This window comes from Rhineura floridana, chromosome 18 (assembly GCF_030035675.1).
Source record: "Rhineura floridana isolate rRhiFlo1 chromosome 18, rRhiFlo1.hap2, whole genome shotgun sequence".
NCBI classification, from domain to species: domain Eukaryota; kingdom Metazoa; phylum Chordata; class Lepidosauria; order Squamata; family Rhineuridae; genus Rhineura; species Rhineura floridana.
Window position 1 is genome coordinate 22,982,546 of NC_084497.1, and position 19,393 is coordinate 23,001,938.

Here is a 19,393-nt window from a genome sequence, read left to right on the forward strand (position 1 = left end):
GTGCAGAGGTTTTTGCAACAGGAGGGGAAGTCAAAATCCGTAATGGGTGTGCATAACAGCCATTGTGATGTGGTAGACAAACCAGTGGGCCTGTGGGCTGTAGTGGGTTATTTTTATGTATTTAGCAAAATTTATAAACTGCTTGATTGTTAAAGAAACAACCCTCTAAGTGTTTACAAGAAACATTAAAACTATCAATAAAAGCAGGCAATTAAAAACATCTTTAAAAATTCAGAGAGCAGTAAACTAAAAATATTAAAGCACAGCAACATCTATGTGTCTGGGTAGACTTGCCTAAACAGAAATGTTTTAAGCAGGTGCTGAAAAGCAGACAGTGAAGGTCCTTGTCTGATGTCAGCAGGCAGACTCATATGCGGCCTGTGCACCCCCCCTTGCCTTTCCCCCCTTCCCCAATGCAGACTGAACCAGGAAGAACTGAGTATAAATCCCCTTGGAGCTTCTGTCTCTGAGCAAGTGTGTATTCCTCAAATATTGAGAGGGAGAGGGGTGTGTGTACGTGTGTTTTTAAATGGAAAATGGGTGGGTAGGGGAGGTATTCACTCTTTTCACGCTGCTGCTCATTCTCCCCTGCAGAATACTTCCTCAATAAGCTGGGCATATGCTTGCTCCCAAAGCAGGATTACGGGGTGGGGAATGGTTTAAAAATGGCCTGGGGGAGGTTGTATTTACCAATGGGGGAAAAGGTTTAACAAAGGTGGGGGACTTTTGCCCCTCTAGATATTTATTTATTTAATTTATTTATTATTTAGATTTCTATCCCACCCTTCCTCCCAGCAGGAGCCCAGGGCGGCAAACAAAAGCACTAAAAACACTTTAAAACATCATAAAAACAGACTTTAAAATACATTAAAACAAAACAACTTTAAAAACATTTTTTTAAAAAGCTTTGAAAACATCTTAAAAAAGGTTAAAAAACATATTGTTTTTTAAAAAAGGTTTAAAAACATGTTAAAAAGCAATTCCAACACAGAAACCGACTGGGATAGGTCTCTACTTAAAAGGCTTGTTGAAAGAGGAAGGTCTTCAATAGGTGCCGAAAATATAACAGAGATGGCACCTATCTAATATTTAAGGGGAGGGAGTTCAACAGGGTAGATGCCGCCACACTAAAGGTCCATTTCCTATGTTGTGCGGAATGAACCTCCTGATAAGATGTATCTGCAGAAGGCCCTCACCTGCAGAGTGCAGTGATCTACTGGGTATATAATGGATAAGATGGTCAGGTATCCTGGTCCCGAGCTGTATAGGGCTTTGTACACCAAAACTAGAACCTTGAACTTGGCCCGGTAGCAAATGGGCAGCCAGTGCAATTATTTCAGCAGTGGAGTGACATGTTGGCAATACCCTGCCCCATTGAGCAGTCTCGCCGCCACATTTTGCACCAGCTGCAGTTTCCGGACCAACCTCAAGGGCAGTCCCACATAGAGCGCGTTACAGTAATCCAGCCTGGAGGTTACCAGTGTGTGAACAACAATATTGCCGAAATGCAGCTCCTATCAGCCCCAGCAAGCATGGCCAATGTTCAGGGTCGATGGGAGTTGTAGTTCAACACCATCTGGAGGGCCACTGGATCCCCCACCCCTGAGTTAAACCCTACTGCTGCCAATGCCTGTCCTCGCCACACTAGTGTTATGAAGCAAGCATCAGCTTGGGGATCCCTGCATTGGAGTTGTAAGGTATAGTTGCATCCTGCCCCTAAGCTACCTTGTAGGGTCATTTGGTGGATAGGAGAAGGTGAAGAATCTATCTATGCCATCCTGAGCACTTTGGTAGAAAGGTGGAAGGAAAGGGAGCTCCCAAAACAGCCTCGAAACAGGATCACATCTAGCAGTTGTTGTTTGTATTTTGGATCTGGCCTATACTGGTGATAAACTGGTTCTTCACGCAAGGGAAGACTGGGGCAGTTTGCAGCACAGGTGTGCAATGTATAACATGAACGTGTTGATTGAATAAGCAAAAATCTTTCATCACCAATTTGTACCTAATTTTCATATGTTGATATCTGGGAGATGAATAACCGCTTGGATACAAGAGCCTAGATTTTAACCTGTTCAGGGTGTTGCAATGCCTGGGCTGGTTCATGGTTCATGGTGTGATGGTGCCCCCCCAATTTTTGCATTCCCCCCAGTTGGGAATGTTTTAGTGAGGACTGGGTGGTCTGTTTGTTGAACTGGTCCCTAAAAAGATGTATTACGCTGAACTTCTCCATCTCTGCTGGTTAAATTCTACCCTTCTCAGGCTGAAGCCTTTGATACGCACAGAGTTAAGCAAGATAGAGGCCGATGAAAGAAATTGGAGCTAATGCTGTCTGAACAGTTGCAGATCGCTTCGAGCCATCAATTTCCCTGCCAGCTGATTAAGAATTGAGAAGGGGGAAAAAAAGAGAGGAAGGACAGAAGGCAGACGTGAGATGGAGACTTGCTAATCTCCCTTCCCCTTTGTTGGATGGAGTGACTAAGCACAGAGCATCAAGGGGGTGTCCCTTTGTGCTTTTTCGCTACCGACCCGGGTTTATTGTCTGCTCCTCTGACTCAGAAGCGGTGGACAAATGCTTGAGCAGATCAGCTTTGTTTTCGTTTTTTCTTTCTGCTCAGGCTTGATTCAGCACAGAATGTTGCATGTGAGCTTTTGAGTTACGCAGGGCTCTTTCCCAGTGTGGATGTTTTGGAGGTGGTTGGGGAAGGGTGTGCCTCTTAACTTTACCAGGGTCGTGGCGCTCTTTCCCAGGCACGCAGGAAGCTGCCTTATACCGAACTGGAGCTCATCGTTGTGTAGGCCAGCCGTCGATCTAGTTTAGTATAATGACTGGTAGGCAGAGAATCTTTCCCAGCCCTACCTGGAGGTGCCAGGGGGTTGAGCTTGGGACCTCCTACTTGCAAAGGAAGCTCTCTGCCACTAAGCCAAAGAACCTAACATAAGAACAGCCGGCTGGATCAGGCCAGTGGCCCATCTAGTCTAGCGTCCTGTTCTCAGTGGCCAACTAGATGCCACAATGGGAAGCCCGCAGTGAAGACCTGAGCAGAACAGCACTCTTCACTTGTGTTTCCCAGCAACTGGTATTCAGAGGCATCCTGCCTCCAGCAGTGGAGGGAGAACATAGCCTCATCCTCCACGAATTGCTACTGCACATGGAGGTTCCACAGATCCAATGCTTATTGTGTTAGACTTGTCTTCTTTGAATTTGTCTGATTCCCCGTCCGTTCTCTGCCTCTTTTTAAACTTCCCAAGATAGTGGCCATCACTTTTTTAATACTTACAGATGGTGTGTCCTCCCTTTCCACGTTCAGAAGCTGACTGCACTGGCCATTGAATCTTTACTGTGAAACTGGCATGGAGACAGAGTTGTCTATTGCACCTCAGCAGTGGTAGCTGGTGATCACTGGGACTGGTGGGGCGGAAGGCAGGGAGCCCAGTCAGTAGGTGGAGTCAGTGCCAAGGATTGGCAGAGCTATCCCCTGATTGGTTGTAAGTAAGAAGGCAGGCAGGTTGGGTGTGGCTTGGGGCAGACTCAGGTTGGTGGGGCATTACCCCATTTGCCCCAGTGGGACAGCCTCGGAAAGCTGTGGCTCTGATCTCCCAACAGATGGGAGTGGGCGTTGGTCAGTGGGAACAGCTGGAGGACTGCTACTGTTTCCCTCTGACAAGTGCTGCCTGAGGCAGTTGCTTCACTCTGCCTAACAGCAGGACTGGTTATGCTCCTTCCCTGCCAACAGCACACAGTCTCCCCTGTCCTTAGGCAGGTTTTTTTGCCTATTGGCTTTCATTGGTTTTCCCCCTCTGAGCAACTGGAGTATTGGTGCAGATTCCGAGACATCACAGCAGTCCCATGGGAGTGAGGGTGGGGTGGGGGAGGGTATGTAGGCAAAAAACAATGGGTTTTGACCAGGGGTGTAGTCATCCAATGTCTCAGGGGGTCTTAGACCCCTTACTACTTTGGGAGCAGGGGCTGTGTCTCCAGCATTCTATGACCCAATCAGCATGAAAGGGGAGTGTGTTAGCCACCAACAAGAGTCTTCTAACATGCTTCTTTGTCCTTTCCTGCTGATTGGAGCCGATCAGAGTGAAAGGAGGTGAGTCAGCCACTGAGAAGACTCTTCTCAATAGTTAACACTCTCCTCTTTCATGCTTTTTGGCTCCTAGGGGCATCCGTTGTTGTGGGAGAAGGCATTACCAAGGATCTCATTCTCAAGCCCGCAGCAAAAAAAAGGGGGTAGGGGGCATGTCTGTCACTATCATGAAGGTACCCTGCACTTCTGAATTTGCCACCACTGGTCTTGACCCTTGTTTCCTTAAAAAACAGAGCTCCATTTTTGTTGGGGAGGGGGTAGGCCAATTAGCCCCACGCACATGCTTAACAGGAATTCTCCATCCTCAGCTAATTGATTGGATGTGCCCGTTAATGCCTTCAGCTGTAATTTAAATGTAAGGTATTTTGTAAAAGCACCCCCCCCCCAATGGCCTGTCCTCTCCTTGTCCTTATAAATCGCTCTAAACAACACTTCTGTTCCTGGAAAGGGTTTAATGTCACTGTTATCTCCCAGGCTTGATCTCCTCTCGTCTCTTCCTTCAGTTTTTTTTTAAAAAAGGAATGCTTAACGGGCCTGGTTGCTCACTGTGTGAGGTTCCTTAATTGCCCTTGATGAGTTTGGTGTCTCCTGAGCAGGCCTGCTGATGTATGGCCTTCCAGTCCCATCCCTTCCTTTCCTCCTATGCATGAGCGGCTTGAAAGCACTCCTTGCTGATTGAGATCCAGCACCCTTTCCCTGCAGATGCTGGAAGCGTCTTCATACCAAAAATTAAAAAGAAAAGGTCCCTCTATGTCAGAGGTAGGGATCTGGGTTGTTTGAAAAGGGTTCTCAAACAGGTGTGGGGACCCTTTGGCCTTCCAGAACCATGACTCCCGTCAGCCCTAGCAAGCATGGCCAGGGAGGATGGGAGTTGTAGTTCAGCAACATCTGGAGGGCCAGAGGTTCCCCACAGCAGTCTTAAGGGAGCGCCATAGCTCAACAGTAGAGCATCTGCTTGGCATGCAGAAAGTCCCAGTTTCGATCCCCAGTGGCGTCTCCAGGTACGGCTGGGAACGTCTCCTGCCTGAAACCCTGGAATGCAGCTGCCAGTCAGTGTAGACAATACTGAGTGAGATGGAGCAGTGATCGGATTCGGTACAAGTCAGCTTCCTCTGTTCCTTTGCCCGTGTGCAGCCAATCGCTATACTGCACCCAGGTGCCTCCTTTGTCCATGCGCTGGAGCTCTTTGCCCAGCCCTGCAATTGTTGCCATCCCTTTTTTTCCTCCTGCTGCTTCTGCAAAGGAAGCGGGTGGGGCTCATCCTGTGGCTTTTTTCCCTCTCCTCTGCCTCAACTTGAATCTGGGGTAAAGTGTACCTGCAGGGCGCACCTTGGCAAACAGCTGGCGCTGAAGGCTTTTTGTGCCTCCTTTGGCACTGTTTTGAAACTGGAGCTGTTCCCTGCGGGGAAGAGCTGCATTCCTTAACTCTGCGGCTTCAAGTGGCTCCTCTTCACCTGAGCTTTGGTGTGTTGATTACGTGATCCTCTTCTCTGTTCCCTGTCGGAGGCAGCAGGTCTCGCCCCAGATAATTGGTAGGCAATCGCACACCTTTGCCAGTGTTGAAATGTGGAAGGGAAGGGGGATATCTGCAAACAGCAAGCTATGGTCTGTGATGGTTCCTTTTGCTGGCAGCCTGCCGGTTCATGGAAAAAGCCATGTTTGCACTAGGAAAGCGAGGCTGCAGGTGGGATTTTCAAGTTGGCTGCCACTGCAAAAGGGGGTAAAGCTTTTTTTTTAAAATCAGGAAGCAGTTGGAGGCTGGGCTGTTAGGGCAATTGGGGCATTGCCCCACCGATCATAGTATGCCCTCAGCCAGCCCTTGACCTGCCTGCCACCTGACTTAAAAGCAGGAGGTGGCATTAGCTGTCAGCTTCCTCCTCCTCTTTAGTCTCAAATGTTGCTCTTGTAGAACTCAGCAGAGAGGAGGAGGAGGATGGGGACAAACTAGAATGAGTTGACTCTGCTTTTCATTGGCTCTGGCTGTATTTGCTGTTTGGGCTGCCTGCATCCCCCCCACCAATCCCGATGGGCACAAGCCACCACTGTCAGCAAGGAAAGGAGATGAGTGTTGAAATCCACTCCTCCCTGATTTCCTGGTATCACAGGACCCCCTCTCAGTCAGACCAAGGTCACATCTGCCCTATACATTTAAAGGACATTTAATGTGCATTTAAAGCATCAAAAGTCATTTAACGCCTGCTAAAGACATTCCTCTGTCAACAAGCCTTGTAAAATCTTTGCCCCAGTTGATTTATGTCTTGGATCTGAAATGATTCTATGTATCTGTTGTTGATTTAAACTGTTTTTATATTTATCATTGTTTTTTATGCAATCCTTTGAACTGTTTTTATATATGTGATGATATTGTAAATCGCTTCAGGATGCCTCGTGGGAAGAAATTCATAAATAAAATCAATGATGATAATAAAGCACGTGACTACCCTCCCCAAAGAATCCTGGGAACTGTAGTTTGTTATGGGTGCTAGGGATTGTAGTTCTGTGAGGGGTAAACCATAGGGGTACATGCACACCATCCTTTTAAAGCACATGGATTCCCCCAAAGAATTCTGGGAACTGTCATTTACCCCTCGCAGAGCTACAGTTCCCAGCACCCTTAACAAACTACAGGTCCCAGGATTCTTTCAGGGAAGTTGTGTGCTTAAGGATGGGGAATGAAACAAGATGCCCTTCTAATGAACCAAAGCCAAGATAACTGCATTTTGTTCCTGTTTATCCCTCCCCAAAGACTGAAAGCTCTTTGAAGTGAGATACCTCTATATGCACCTGGGACCTGTAGTTTGTTAAGGGTGCTGGGAACTGTCGCTCTGCAAGGAGTAAATGACAGTTCCCAGAATTCTTTGGGGGAAGCCATGGGCTTTAAAAGTATTAATACTTCAGCAGTGGCCAACCTTTGTCAGGTGGTATGTCCTTAAAGGGCCATAGCTCAGTGACAGAGCGTCTGCTTTGCATGCAGAAGATCCTTGGTTTCATCCCCAGGCAGTTCCCGGTATGACTGGGAATGTCTCCTGCCTGAAACACTGGAGAGTTGCTGCCAGTCAGGGTAGACCGTGCTGAGCCAGATGGACCAACAGTGGTGACCAGCCTTATAGGGAACTGGGACTTGTGGGAGATAGGAGCAGTTCAGTGTGCTCCAAAATACCATCAATCATCAGATGCCAGGGTAAACAGGAACGTATTTAAATTTATCCTAAAATTTAATAATGAGGGAGACTGATGCACCTTACTAGAGAGGGCATTCCACAAATGGGGGACCACCCCCGAGAAGGCCCTGTTGGTCATAGGTCACAACCAACTGGGCAGCCCCCAATGGTGCCACAACCAACAGGGCCTCCTCTCCTGATTGTGGGGACTGAGGTGATTGATACTGGGGAAGGCATTCTTTTAATGTCCTGTCTCCTTTGTCTTTCTCCAGGTGAGGGTCTGGAGGTATTTGAAGGGCAAAGAGGTGGTGACTCATGAGATCCTCCTGGAAGGCGGAAACAAAGTCATGATTGGGGGATTTGGGGACCCCCTGATCTGTGACAACCAGGTATCTACGGGGGACACCCGGATTTTCTTTGTCAACCCTGCCCCGCACTATATGTGGCCTGCTCACAAGAACGAATTGATGCTCAACTCAAGTCTCATGCGGATTACTCTGCGCAATTTGGAAGAGGTGGAACACTGCGTGGAAGGTAAGTCTGGGTGTTGCCTTCAGACTTTGGTTCAGGTGGACTGAGTTCTACTTGTCTCTCATGCACAACATGGCTAGGTAGGAGTTTACTGGAAGTTTTGATACCTTTGGACAAATCTCCTCTGCAAACCCAAACTCTGCAACCTTGTATACCCAGGGATGTAGTTGTCTGGGATGGTTTATGTGGTGGGGGTTGCAGGCCCCTTGCCTTTTTGGGAGCAGGGTCCCTGTATAAGTGAATCTTCATTAAAAGGGAAGATGTTAGCCACTGAGAAGAGTCCTTTTTCCTTTTGTGTTGATTGAAACCAATCAGAGTGAAGAGGCAAGTCAGCCAATGAGAAGACTCTTCTCAGTGGCTAACACACAGCCTCCCCTTCCATGCTTGATTGACTCTTGGGGACATCTGTTGTAGTGGAGTGTGGACTCGGAGACAGCACAGAGAGCAAGGGACAAGGGAAAAGGGGGCATGGCTGTGAAGGGACCTGGTATGACTATCATGAAGGGACCCTGCATTTCTGAATTTGCCACTGCATGACTGTGTGTCCCTCAAGCAAATGGGTGCGCTTTCTTATCTGTGTCCTGCTTTGGTTCCGCAATCTTTGTTGCTTTGTATTGTTTATTACAAGGGGCGAGGGAAACTATGCTGGGCATTGACCCCCCACCCCCCGAAATCTCATTCAGCCATCTCTCTGGCTCCTGAGATCTCGCCAGATGTCACCCATGTGCTCTAAAGCACAACTTTGCCGTTATTAAGGGCTAGAAACTTGGTGTTTGTACTTTAAAAAGATGAGAATGCTAGGCAGCTGAATATTTTGCACTTGGTACCCCCATTTTGTGCTGCTGTGGTATATGCTCATAGCCCTATTATGGTGTTGGCTGTGGTGTTGTTAACAGTGAGCTTCAGCAACAATAAGGTGTTGTTCCTTTTCAGGAGCAAAAGGGAACAAGCACTAAACTGGAGACAAAAAAGAGAGGCAAGCTCTGGTGCAGAGTAAAATTTATTGTAGTGCTCTATGTGTTTCGGAAATACTTTCCTTCCTCAGGAGCTTGTTTTTTTCCAGAAAGATTCTAAAACTTGGAAGGTTTGCAGTTTTGTACACGTGGCTTCAAATTTCCAAACTTGATTATCAGTTGCTTTTTATATTTGCATCCAGCCTTTTCTTGGGAGCTTTAATGCTGTTAGTGCAGAAAATGTGACTCATTAAGTCTTTATTTTTAATCACTCATGATTTTTCAGCCTCTCAACAACCCTGTGAGGTAGGCTGAATGGTAGGAAAAACATTTTACATGACATTATTGGGGTCAAAAGCACGAAGTCTTTGTTGACATGGTTGCAGTTCTTGCAAACATCAGCTAAGGTGGTCAATGTAGGTCTGGGTCATATCACTTCAGACTGCTAGTGGCACAATGGAATATTTCTTCATACCAAAAATAAAGATTCCTGCTTGTAGAAAACTAGAATATCCGGGCTGAAGCCATTGTTTTCCCTGATGAGCTAGCTTTCTATATGTAGGAAATCTGGCTGGGGCTTTCTGTAAATCAGGCGTGTTGAATTGTGGGTCTAATATCAGGTGTGCTAAGTTTGGGGTGAGGGGGAAGAGTTAGTGCTTTGTTACTTGCATCTGTTGGCTGGGGTTTGCTTTGTGAGCCCTAAATCTTTTGATGGATTGGCAAACTGTCTGAAAGCAGCATCAGCAAATGAGTTTTTTGTTTGTTGGACTTTTCTCTGTGGTTTGGAATTTTCATTGGGGAAGCAGAGAACTGGCTAGGGGGTGGTGACGATTACCTTCCAATATGGAGCTTAGGCTTCGACAGCCGTGATAGTTATATGGAACTTCCATATTCAGAGGCAATGTACCTCTGAATAACACTTGCTTACAGGGAGAGGAGTAAAAAGTGGAGAAAGACTTGCCTTTGTCAGTTTCTCTTCCAGTAACTGGCCAGCCCCTGCTGGAAACAGAATGCTGGTTTAGGCAAACCTTTTCGCCCAATCTGGTAGGCACCTCTAATGTTCTTACAGGTAGGAGTCCCCCGCCTTCACAAAGTATGATCCGTGATTAATTCAGTGTGGCTTAAGAACATGTTGGTTTGCGTTTTTAAAACTAATCTGCCTTTATGTTTCTGCCCGAAGGCTGCATTGATTTTTGTGTGGGTTTTTTTGCAAACAAATCCACCTCTCGGAGCTCAAGCAGAGCTCACAAATTCTACCCAAGGAGCAGGTGAACAAATAATAACAGAAGGTTGCTGGAATCCCACTTGAGCTAGCAGATAAACATTCCAGCTAGTCTTCTCCCACCCCCAGCTCCTCTCTTGTTAGGGCCTCCCAAGCTGAAGTGAACTTCTAAGTATTATTACCATTTAGAGCATTTTTACCCCTCTCTTCTCCTGCAAGAATTCCCCGAGTGGCTTACATACAATCAATTTATTTTACTTTAGAAATATTTCTGTGCTGCTTTCCTGGGCAAATGCAGCTTGCAATGCTAAAAATGTCAATGGTAAAAAATTAACTTTACAATTAAAAGAAGACGCTTTCCTGCCTGTAGGCTTACAATCTGAAAGGCCGGCACAAAAGGTAAGGGGGAGGAAGAGGGGAGAGGAAAATGCCAATACTGGCATTTGAATCTTTTTAAAATGCAGGCCAGGTAACCAAAGGGACCAGGAGCCAAATCTCCCCTATCAAGGGCTTCCCTTTGCTCTTACCTAATTCAGCTGTTTTCTTTTGAGCAGAGATTGGGGTGGGGATTGGGCAGAGCAAAAGGTGTTGCGGTAAGGCAGGACGTCTTCAGTTAGCCACAGTTTCCTGTTCCACCCCAACTGGGAAACTAGGATTACTGGGTCCATACTCTTAAACCAACTACAAATTATTTTTTTAAATGATCCTGTCTTGGTCTGAACCTAATAACCCTTGTTTCTTGTTACATCTGAACTGGGAAACTATGGTTGATTGAATACATCTGGGGATAATTGTGGTGTGCCTGTCTGGGCACAAGATATGTGCCCCTGGCTTGTTCATTCCATCTTGGCTTCTTAAGACAAGATACGATTTTCTCAATGTAGTTGTTATGGGAACAGATGGTCCCTGAAGTTATTAGAAATTTGGTATATGTGTTTGCACCTTGAACGGGTGGCTCTTTGTTCCAGAGCAGAGATTTCTAATGGCCTGTATCTCTCTCGCCTCATCCTGACCTTTCCTCATGTGAAAGGTCTCTCTCCACACCTTACTTGACTAATCCTTCACTTATTTCCCCTGTTAGGATGGGTGTTGTCTCTTACTTTCTGATTGTTGGGTGCAAAGAAAATTGTGTACAGCGCAGGAGAGGCTGACTTCAAGTTGATGTTTCTGAGTGGAAGGAACTGGAGATAAGAAAAAGGGGGGAAATGCATTTTGTAAGGGAGAAACGTTGGCATTCCTCAGATCTCTGTTCATTCCTGTGCAACTGACTCAGCCGAAATGTTTGCTCCCTTAGTCATCTGGACCTTGAACCCAGCCAGAGAGCCTTGTAGTCCTTGGGATCAGGCATCTGTCAAGCCTGATCACTGACGTTTAGAGTTGCTAGTTAGCCACCAAGAAACTTAATCAAGGATTGGGCTGTGGAGCTGGGGACTGGCTGGAGTAATCCAGGGCAGGCAACAGATTTGGGATAACCCACTCTCCCCTCCTATTATTTTTATTTATTTAGTAATAACAAATTTAACAAAGAAAAAGAAAAACAGAGAAGGGGGGAAGTGAAAGAGAAAGCCCTGCACCCATCAGCTCACTTTGAGAATACAATAACCATCACTATATCCATCTTAATTTAAACATAGGAATTGATATAAGCTATCCAAATGCCCAGACAGGTATCCACACGTTTATAAGGAATATGCTCAAACATTACCAGGGTGGTGAGGTCCTCAGACCATTGCATAATAGGCAGTGAGTGTTTATTCTTTCAGGCTCAAGGTACAAATATTTTTGGGACCATAACATGGAAATGGACTGCCTTCAAGTTGATCCTGATTTATGGCTACACTATGAATAGGATTTCATGGTAAGCGGTATTCAGAGGGGGTTTACCATTGCCTCCCTCTGAGGCTAGTCCTCCCCAGCTGGCGAGGGCCTGCTCAGCTTGCCACAGTTGCACCAGCCAGCCCCTTCCTTGTCTGCAACTGCCAGCTTGGGACTATGCAGCTTGCCCACAGCTGCACAGGTGGCAGGGCGCGTAACGCCTGAGCCACTCCCTGTTGGGTGATCTTTAGCTGGCCCTTGACACCCAGGAGACACGAGCGGGGATTTGAACTCAGACTCTGGACTCCCAGCCAGGCTCTCCTCCCCACTGTGCTATACCAGCTTAAGAACTCACAAAATCCACTTGCGTTGTCCTGCTGTTACTTCCCATGTTACAGGAATATAATGTAAAAATACATGAACATCTGCAAATATCAAGGATTTTGCTAGTGCAAAACTGATATGAACAACACTGTCAGACCAAAAAGAAGATATAACTGGACAGGCTTGCATCATATGTTTCAACGAGGCATTTGTAGCATTACAACTCCAGCATCTATCTGTGTTAGGCCTTCTAATCTTCTAAATTAATCCTGATCCCCCTTTCCTAATCTTGGCTTCATTCAGACATCATAGTAAATTATGGTTTATTGTGATGGGAACAAGCCTGTTCTGTGGTAGACCATGGTTTACAGTGAGGGGAACAAGCCTGTTTTGTGGTAAGCCATAGTTTATTGTCATGAAAATAAGTCTGTCCTAGGCTTTTGTGCTCCCTCCTCCCTTTCCAGCGTAGCTGTGCAGATGCCCTCAGAAATTTCTGTTTCTGATTAGCTGTGGTTTGTTGTGTCATATGAACTTGACTGTCTGCGGTTAATCGTTAACTATGATTTGTTTGAAACGAGCCAACTTCAAACCGTGGGTTGACAATTAGATTTCAGTTGAGCACTAGGAGAAATCTCAGCAGTTTGGCAATGGAACCAATTCCCTATAGAGGTGGTGATGGTTTCTTCCTTCAGACAGAGGCTGGACAGCCCTCCTTTGGGGTAGTCCCAGCTCTGGATATCCTGCATTGAACAGCAGGATGGACTAGATTTCCTTCAGGGTCTCCATGCCATCTCTGTTGTCTTTTCGGCGCCTACGGAAGACCTTCCCCTTTCAACAAGCCTTTTAAATAGAGACCAGCCTGCATCTGTGTTGGAATTGCTTTTTAATATGTTTTAAAAGCTTTTTTTAAAAGATGTTTTTAAAGATGGTTTGTTTTAATATGTTTTTGAGGATGTTTTAATATATTTTAAAGTCTGTTTTTATGATGATTTAGAATGTTTTGTTTGCTGCCCTGGGCTCCTACTGGGAGGAAGGGCGGGATATAAATCTAATCAATAAAATTATACCCCATTTAAATTAGAATCTCTGCCCTTCCGCATGATTAGGAGCAAGCTTCCAGATATTACTACTTATAGGGGAGAGGAGGTTTGGGGAATAACTTCAATTTGCAATGCCATTTGGTTTATAATCCAATCTGCATAGTTCCTGTTAAAACCTTGGTTTTATAGATTGCTCACTGTTACTGGACTAACATCTGTTTGGAAATGTAGGGTCACCTTATTTGAACATCTTAACACCAAAAGAAGATCTCTGTGTAGGGCTGATAATCTCATCAAAAGAAATCTTAGCTGATTGATCTTTCGAGGGCTGATGACTTAATCAAAAGAAATCTTAGGTGATCCATCTTGTGTAGGGCTGTCAACCAGATCAAAGAAATCTTAGGTGATTGACCTTGATGAGTTTTAATCAATGCATTGATTAAATCTGAATAGTCTCGCATCTCAATAAAATTATAGTGTTGAAGCAAAGAGCACCTCTTTCTGTGTGTTGCAGTAGCCTGTCTCTTAGAAGAGGTATTACTCTGTGTATGTGTGAGGATGCCTCTTCTAAATGCTATCTGCAATCTATCTCTAGGTACTTAACACTTTTTTGAAAATTAAACACTGTTGCCTGATTTAATTAATGTTACTATTTTTTTTTGAGAACAAGTGTGATGTAGTGGTTAGAGGGTTGAACTTCGACCTGGGAGGGTTTGAATACCCACACAGCTATGAAGCTCATTGGATGACCTTGGGAGAGGCCAGTCATTTCCTCTCAGCCTCAGAGGAAGGCAATGGTAACCCCCTCTGAATACTGCTTACCGTGAAAACCCTATTCATAGGGTTGCCATAAGTCGGAATCGACCTGAAGGCAGTCCATTTCCATGTCGCTATTTTTTTAAAGGTCTATTTTAAAAACCTTTTTAGATTTACCAATCCAACTGACTGGCTAAGTGTTGCAACCGTAACGCTTGTGGAACAGGAAGAGCTAGCCAGCTTCCATACAAATTGGATTTATAAGCTTTGGGGGTTCTGATCATGTGCAGTTCATATATTTGGGAGAAGCAAAGCCTCTGTTCTGATCGCTGCTAATCCATTTCAGGCCTAGACCTCTTGGGCCCAAGTTATTTGAAATACTGCCTCCTTCAGTATATACGTGCCTGGAATGTGAGATCTTCGTTAGAGGGTCCCAAAGACACAGGGTGGCTGGTTGCTGAAGGAGAGCACATTTTTGGAGGTGGCACCCTGATTTATGGAATGCCTTTCCAAGCCTGATTTTCCTGGTGCTGCCTACATTAAGAACCTTCTGGTGTCAAGTGAAGAGCTCTTTATTCTACTAAATCTTTTAGATTTTTGCCCATTGGAACCAATTATTTCTGCTGGGGTTTAAGTGTGGTTCCTGTGCTTTTTTTTTTTTTTTGCAAGAAACGGAATTGATTTAATTTTTAATGTTTTTTTTACCACCGTTTTGTGAGGAGGAGACTTTGACTCACGAACTTCTGTGTTATTTATTTATTGCACTTGTATACCGCCCCATAGCCGAAGCTCTCTGGGCAGTTTACAGCAATCAAAAACATTAAAACAAATATACAATTTAAAACACATGCTAAAATGCCTGGGAGAAGAGGAAAGTCTTGACCTGGCGCCGAAAAGATAACAGTGTTACTTTATCTCACGCAGCTTCTAAGGAGGCTAAAACATGGGGTCATTCTGTGCTCCTAACAACTCTGCAAGGTAGGTCAGGCTGAGAGATTATGACAGGCTGAGGCTTGCCCATGGATCCTTGTGGCCATTGGGGTTTTTGGTATTTTATTTATAAAAGTATTTATACCCAACCCTCTTGCATAACATCATAGCCATCCTATCCCTCTGGCTCTGTTAGAACAGCCTTCCTCACCTGTGCTGGCTGGGGCTGATGGGAGCTGTAGTGCAAAACATGTGGAGGGCACCCGTTTGAGGAAGGCTGTCCTAGAACTCTTCTGTGTGGTGCGTTGCGTTGTGTTCCCACTTTCTAATTTGCTCTTCCTGCCTCTTTCTTTCCTTTCTTTGTTTCCCTCACACGGGATCTCTTAATACTGAGAGGGTTTTTTCTTATAAACCAGGCCCGTGCAAAATTCCCTTTTCAGACTCCTTAAAAGAGCTTGTAGGAATCTCCCGGAGGGTGGCTCCCAGCAAGGAAATTGCTGGCATGCAGGCCAGTGGATGGTAAATCCGGGGTGCGGTTATTTCCCAGGCTCCTAGCTCTCGGCACATTACTGCTGTCTCTGGAAGGAGTCCCTCTTTTCTCTCTTAATCCTTCATTGGTTTTTAGCAGAGAGTTTTGTTTTGTTTTGAGTCTTTGTTTTCTTAAAAATGTGGCTTTTTGTTGCCCTTTTTGGTGCGAACGGGCATCCATCAAGAGGCTGAGAAAGTTGCCCCAACAGCTGTGAAATTCTCCTGCTGTGCAAGATTTTGGGTTGTGGAAGTTGTTGGGATGGGGGTATAAATATCTGTGGAGGCGACTGGAGTCCTGCCTGTAAGGATGCTGTTCCCCAAATGTTGAGTATCAGTCTAAATCAGGCGTAGGGAGCCTTTGGCCTTCCAGTTGCTGAACTCCGACTCCCATCAGCCCCAGCAAGCATGGCCAGTGTTCAGGGCCGATGGGAGTTGTAGTTCAGCGGCAGCTGGAGGGCCAAAGGTTCCCCGCACCTGGTCTAAATGAAACGTCCTCCTTCTATTTGGAAAAATGCACATTGGCTTTCTTGCAGAATAGGCCAAGATTTGCTTTCCAACTGTATTGTCCCTTACGCTAGACCTGATGTGGGGAACTTTTGACCCTCCAGATGTTGCTGCACTACAATTCCCATCATCCTCGGCTATTGACCATACCTGCTAGGGCTGATGGGGGTTGTAGTTTAGCAACATCTGGAAGGCCAAAGGTTCCTCACACCTGTGTTAGGCCAATACCAAAACAAAGTACAGTAAACTATCAGTATGGCAGTGAGTGGGTGAGGCTAGTATCTGTCTCCCTGATACACTTGAATTTACTTACAGGGATTTATTTATTTATTTTACATGTGAGAGCACTCAAAATGCATGATCTGTCACCCCTGCAGTCTCTGAAGTGGTGCTACTTCATTGTAATGCCTGTCTAAGGCCACATCTGCAGTGCTCATTTAAAGCACTATTATATCACTTTAAACAGTCACGGCATCCCCCAAATAATCTTGAACTGTAGTTTAGGTGTAATGGGAGTTGTTTGGAGACCCCTATTCCCCTCCAGAGCCGCAACTCTCAGAGTGGTTTAACAATCAATTCTTCCCAGGGAACCCTGAGAATTATAGTGCTGTGAGGGGAATAGGGGGTCTCCCTAACACCTCTCAGCACCCTTCACAAACTACACTTCCTAGGATTCTTTTTTCTGGGGCGGGGGCAAGAAGTGGTATGACACTACTTTAAATGGACAATGCAGATGGGGGCCCAGTTCTGTTCCCAACGGAACAGTCTGAAGGGCACCCTTAACAGACTACAGTTCCCAGGATTCTTTGGGGGACACCATGACCGTCTCAAGTGGTATTACTGTGCTTTAAGTGTATGGTGTGGATGTCATAGTAGGCTCAGTGGCCATCATGACCACATGCGGTGACGGCAAAATGGGAACCACAGTTGGATGTGTGTGTGTGTGGGAGACAGAGAGGTTTCGTTTTAATCTTCCATAGGAGGAAGTTTGTCTGCCTTTTGCGTTTTGCCGCACATGGAATTTTATTTTCTTCCCCCGTGTGGGATCATCTCCAAAGACTTCTCTGGTTAATGACCCAGAAGTCGTCGTCTTCTCTTTTAAACTCCTCTGTTTCCATCTCTTCTGATCCCCATCCCCCACGTTCCTGCTTTGCAGCAGTTTGTCAGGCAGTTTTGGCCACCAGCCCACGAACTACTTCTGTTTTGAGAAGAAACATGAAATGTTAACAATTGGCTTCATTGGGGCCGCAGGGTCGCTATGGAAGACCTTGGCAGCATCTGGTTCTCCTTTGGAATCTCAACTTTTTTGTGTGTGGGGGCCCTCCAAAAAAAGGATTTCTGGCTTAATGCAGCCTTCCCCAACCTGGTGCCCTCCAGATGTTTTGGACTACAGCCCCAGCCAGCATGGGACAACATGACCATACCCCCAAACAGGGCTGTGGAGTCAGTACTCCAAACCTTCGACTCCGACTCCTCTATTTTTCTACTGTCCGACTCCGACTCCTTCATAAATGGCAAATGTATATTAACTAGTAATAACAAATTTAATGTAGTAAAATGGTAGCACAAGGCATTTCATCACCACCACGTGAATCATCAGGCTAGATTGATAGAATATAAAATATATTTATTTGATTAAAATTTCTGAACAAGAAAACTTTCCTAAATTCCTATGAAAGTTTTTATTTTGAAGCCTGAGTCGGAGTTGGTACATTTCTACCGACTTCGACTCCGACTCCACCCAAAATTGCTTCCGACTCCACGACTCCGACTCCATAACCCTACCCCCAAAGCAAGGACAACACGACCTTCCTAGCTTGTCCTGTGCAGATTCTGCATCTGGAGCGGAAGAGAGAGCACTGCTGTCATTCGAGCCCTAAGCCACACTTTTTCTGATGAATTCTAATTTGGAGTTGGATCCCCCGCTGGTCTTACTCAGGGTAGGCCCATTGAAGTCAGTGGACATGACTAACTTGCTACCCTGGCCTCCTTTGGAGGCAGGTGTGTGATAGAAACCTAATAAATAAATAATAAACAAACGCTGGTATGTGAATTTCATTGGGTCTACTCTGAGTAGGAGTGGCACTGGATGCAGCCCTTGGTGCATGCACCCCTGGAATCTTTGGAGCTTTGTATTCCTGTGGCTGTAGCAAGACATTTGGCCGAAGATTTCTTTTCCTCCTCCACTTCCATCTCTGCCCTGCATCGCCCTCTTACCTCTACCGTGAAGTGCTGGCCGGAAGTCCATGGAGAAGCGAGGCACGTTAGCAGAGCCTGCCTGGGCTTGCTGTTTCCCTCACAACCTTGCCCTGAAGTGCAAGTTCAATTTTGGCTTGTTTATCAAATGTTCTGTGTGTTTGTATATGTTTAAAAACCCCAGATTCCTTCAAGATGACTCCCAGGGATACCAAGGAACAGGTTTGAGGTGAGGGCCTCCTCACGTGAGTGCATCGGTATGGTCATTTCCACAGCGGCCTTTTCCCACAGAGCCTGTTGCCTTGTTGGATCTGTTGCGGTTGGCACCTCATACTTTCCTTTCCCCACTCAACAAAATTGCCTCTCTTTAATTTTTACATGCATTTGCCTCTTCAGCTGTTTGGTTAGCGAGGAAATACGATTCCAGACGCTTCAATTATTGATGCCCAATTTGGTTCATTCCCTGAGCAGGTTCTTTTGAGGCGAAACGACAAAGTCAGTTAAACACACACACACACACACACCTTCCTTCCCTCCCTTCCTATTCAAGAAATGTTTCCATCTTTCTCTTCCTCTCCCCAAAAACTCAACCCCCCCCAGACTAAAAAATCTAGCAAAATCTGAACATGAGCTCTGCAGGAACCATGTCAGCTATTTCTCAATCTATGTAACACAAGTTTTGCATAGACTTTTTAGCAATGATATTCATCACAGTCATGGGGTGATAATTGCAGGGTTGGCTTTTATTTTTCATCTTGTCAATAGGGATGATGATAACTTGAACCTCAGCCCTTGGGGAAAACACCCAGTTAGAATGAACAGGATTTTTTTCCCCTGTGAAAACCCTTGAGAGAGAAATAGACACCTGCTGATCAAGGTCAGGAAATGGTCAGGAGAAATTGTGTCTTCTGATCATGCCTTATTCTTTCCTAGAGAAAGTTCTACGTTCTTAATGTCACCATGTGATACAGATGGCCAAGGGTCAAGAGTATTAATTTCTCATTAAGATTAACTCATTCAAGGTGTCACTCTTGACAGTTTCCAAACCTTTATTAGGACCGTTGGGTGGAAATTGCAGGGGAGTGGATTTTGGGTGAATATTAGGGAAAGTTCCTAATGGTGAGAGCTCTTCCAGCAACAGGGAAAAGGTCTGCTTCTCCTTTGCTGGAGGTATTTAAGCAGAGAGTGGGTTGCTATTTGTCAGGGATATTGCAGGTGTAGCATACATGGCACATTCTGCCTTGAGCAGAGGGTTGGTCTGGATGACCTCTGAGGTCCTTTCCAACTCTATAGTTCTATCTCTTCTAGGCTTCAGTGCTGCTGGTGGGTGGTGGCTCATTTGTTC

General features: G+C 45.6%; 1 protein-coding gene across 3 annotated transcripts in view; it reads left to right on the forward strand.

Annotated features, from left to right (window-relative positions):
- AGRN (agrin) overlaps positions 1 to 19,393 on the forward strand; it is a 263,655-nt gene that overhangs the window by 25,140 nt on the left and 219,122 nt on the right. For all 3 annotated transcript variants that reach the window (XM_061602122.1, XM_061602120.1, XM_061602121.1), the window contains one exon: positions 7,522 to 7,783. In XM_061602122.1, the coding sequence (XP_061458106.1) occupies positions 7,597 to 7,783 (187 nt within the window). In that variant the 5' untranslated portion in view covers positions 7,522 to 7,596. The remainder of the gene's footprint in view (positions 1 to 7,521; positions 7,784 to 19,393) is intronic.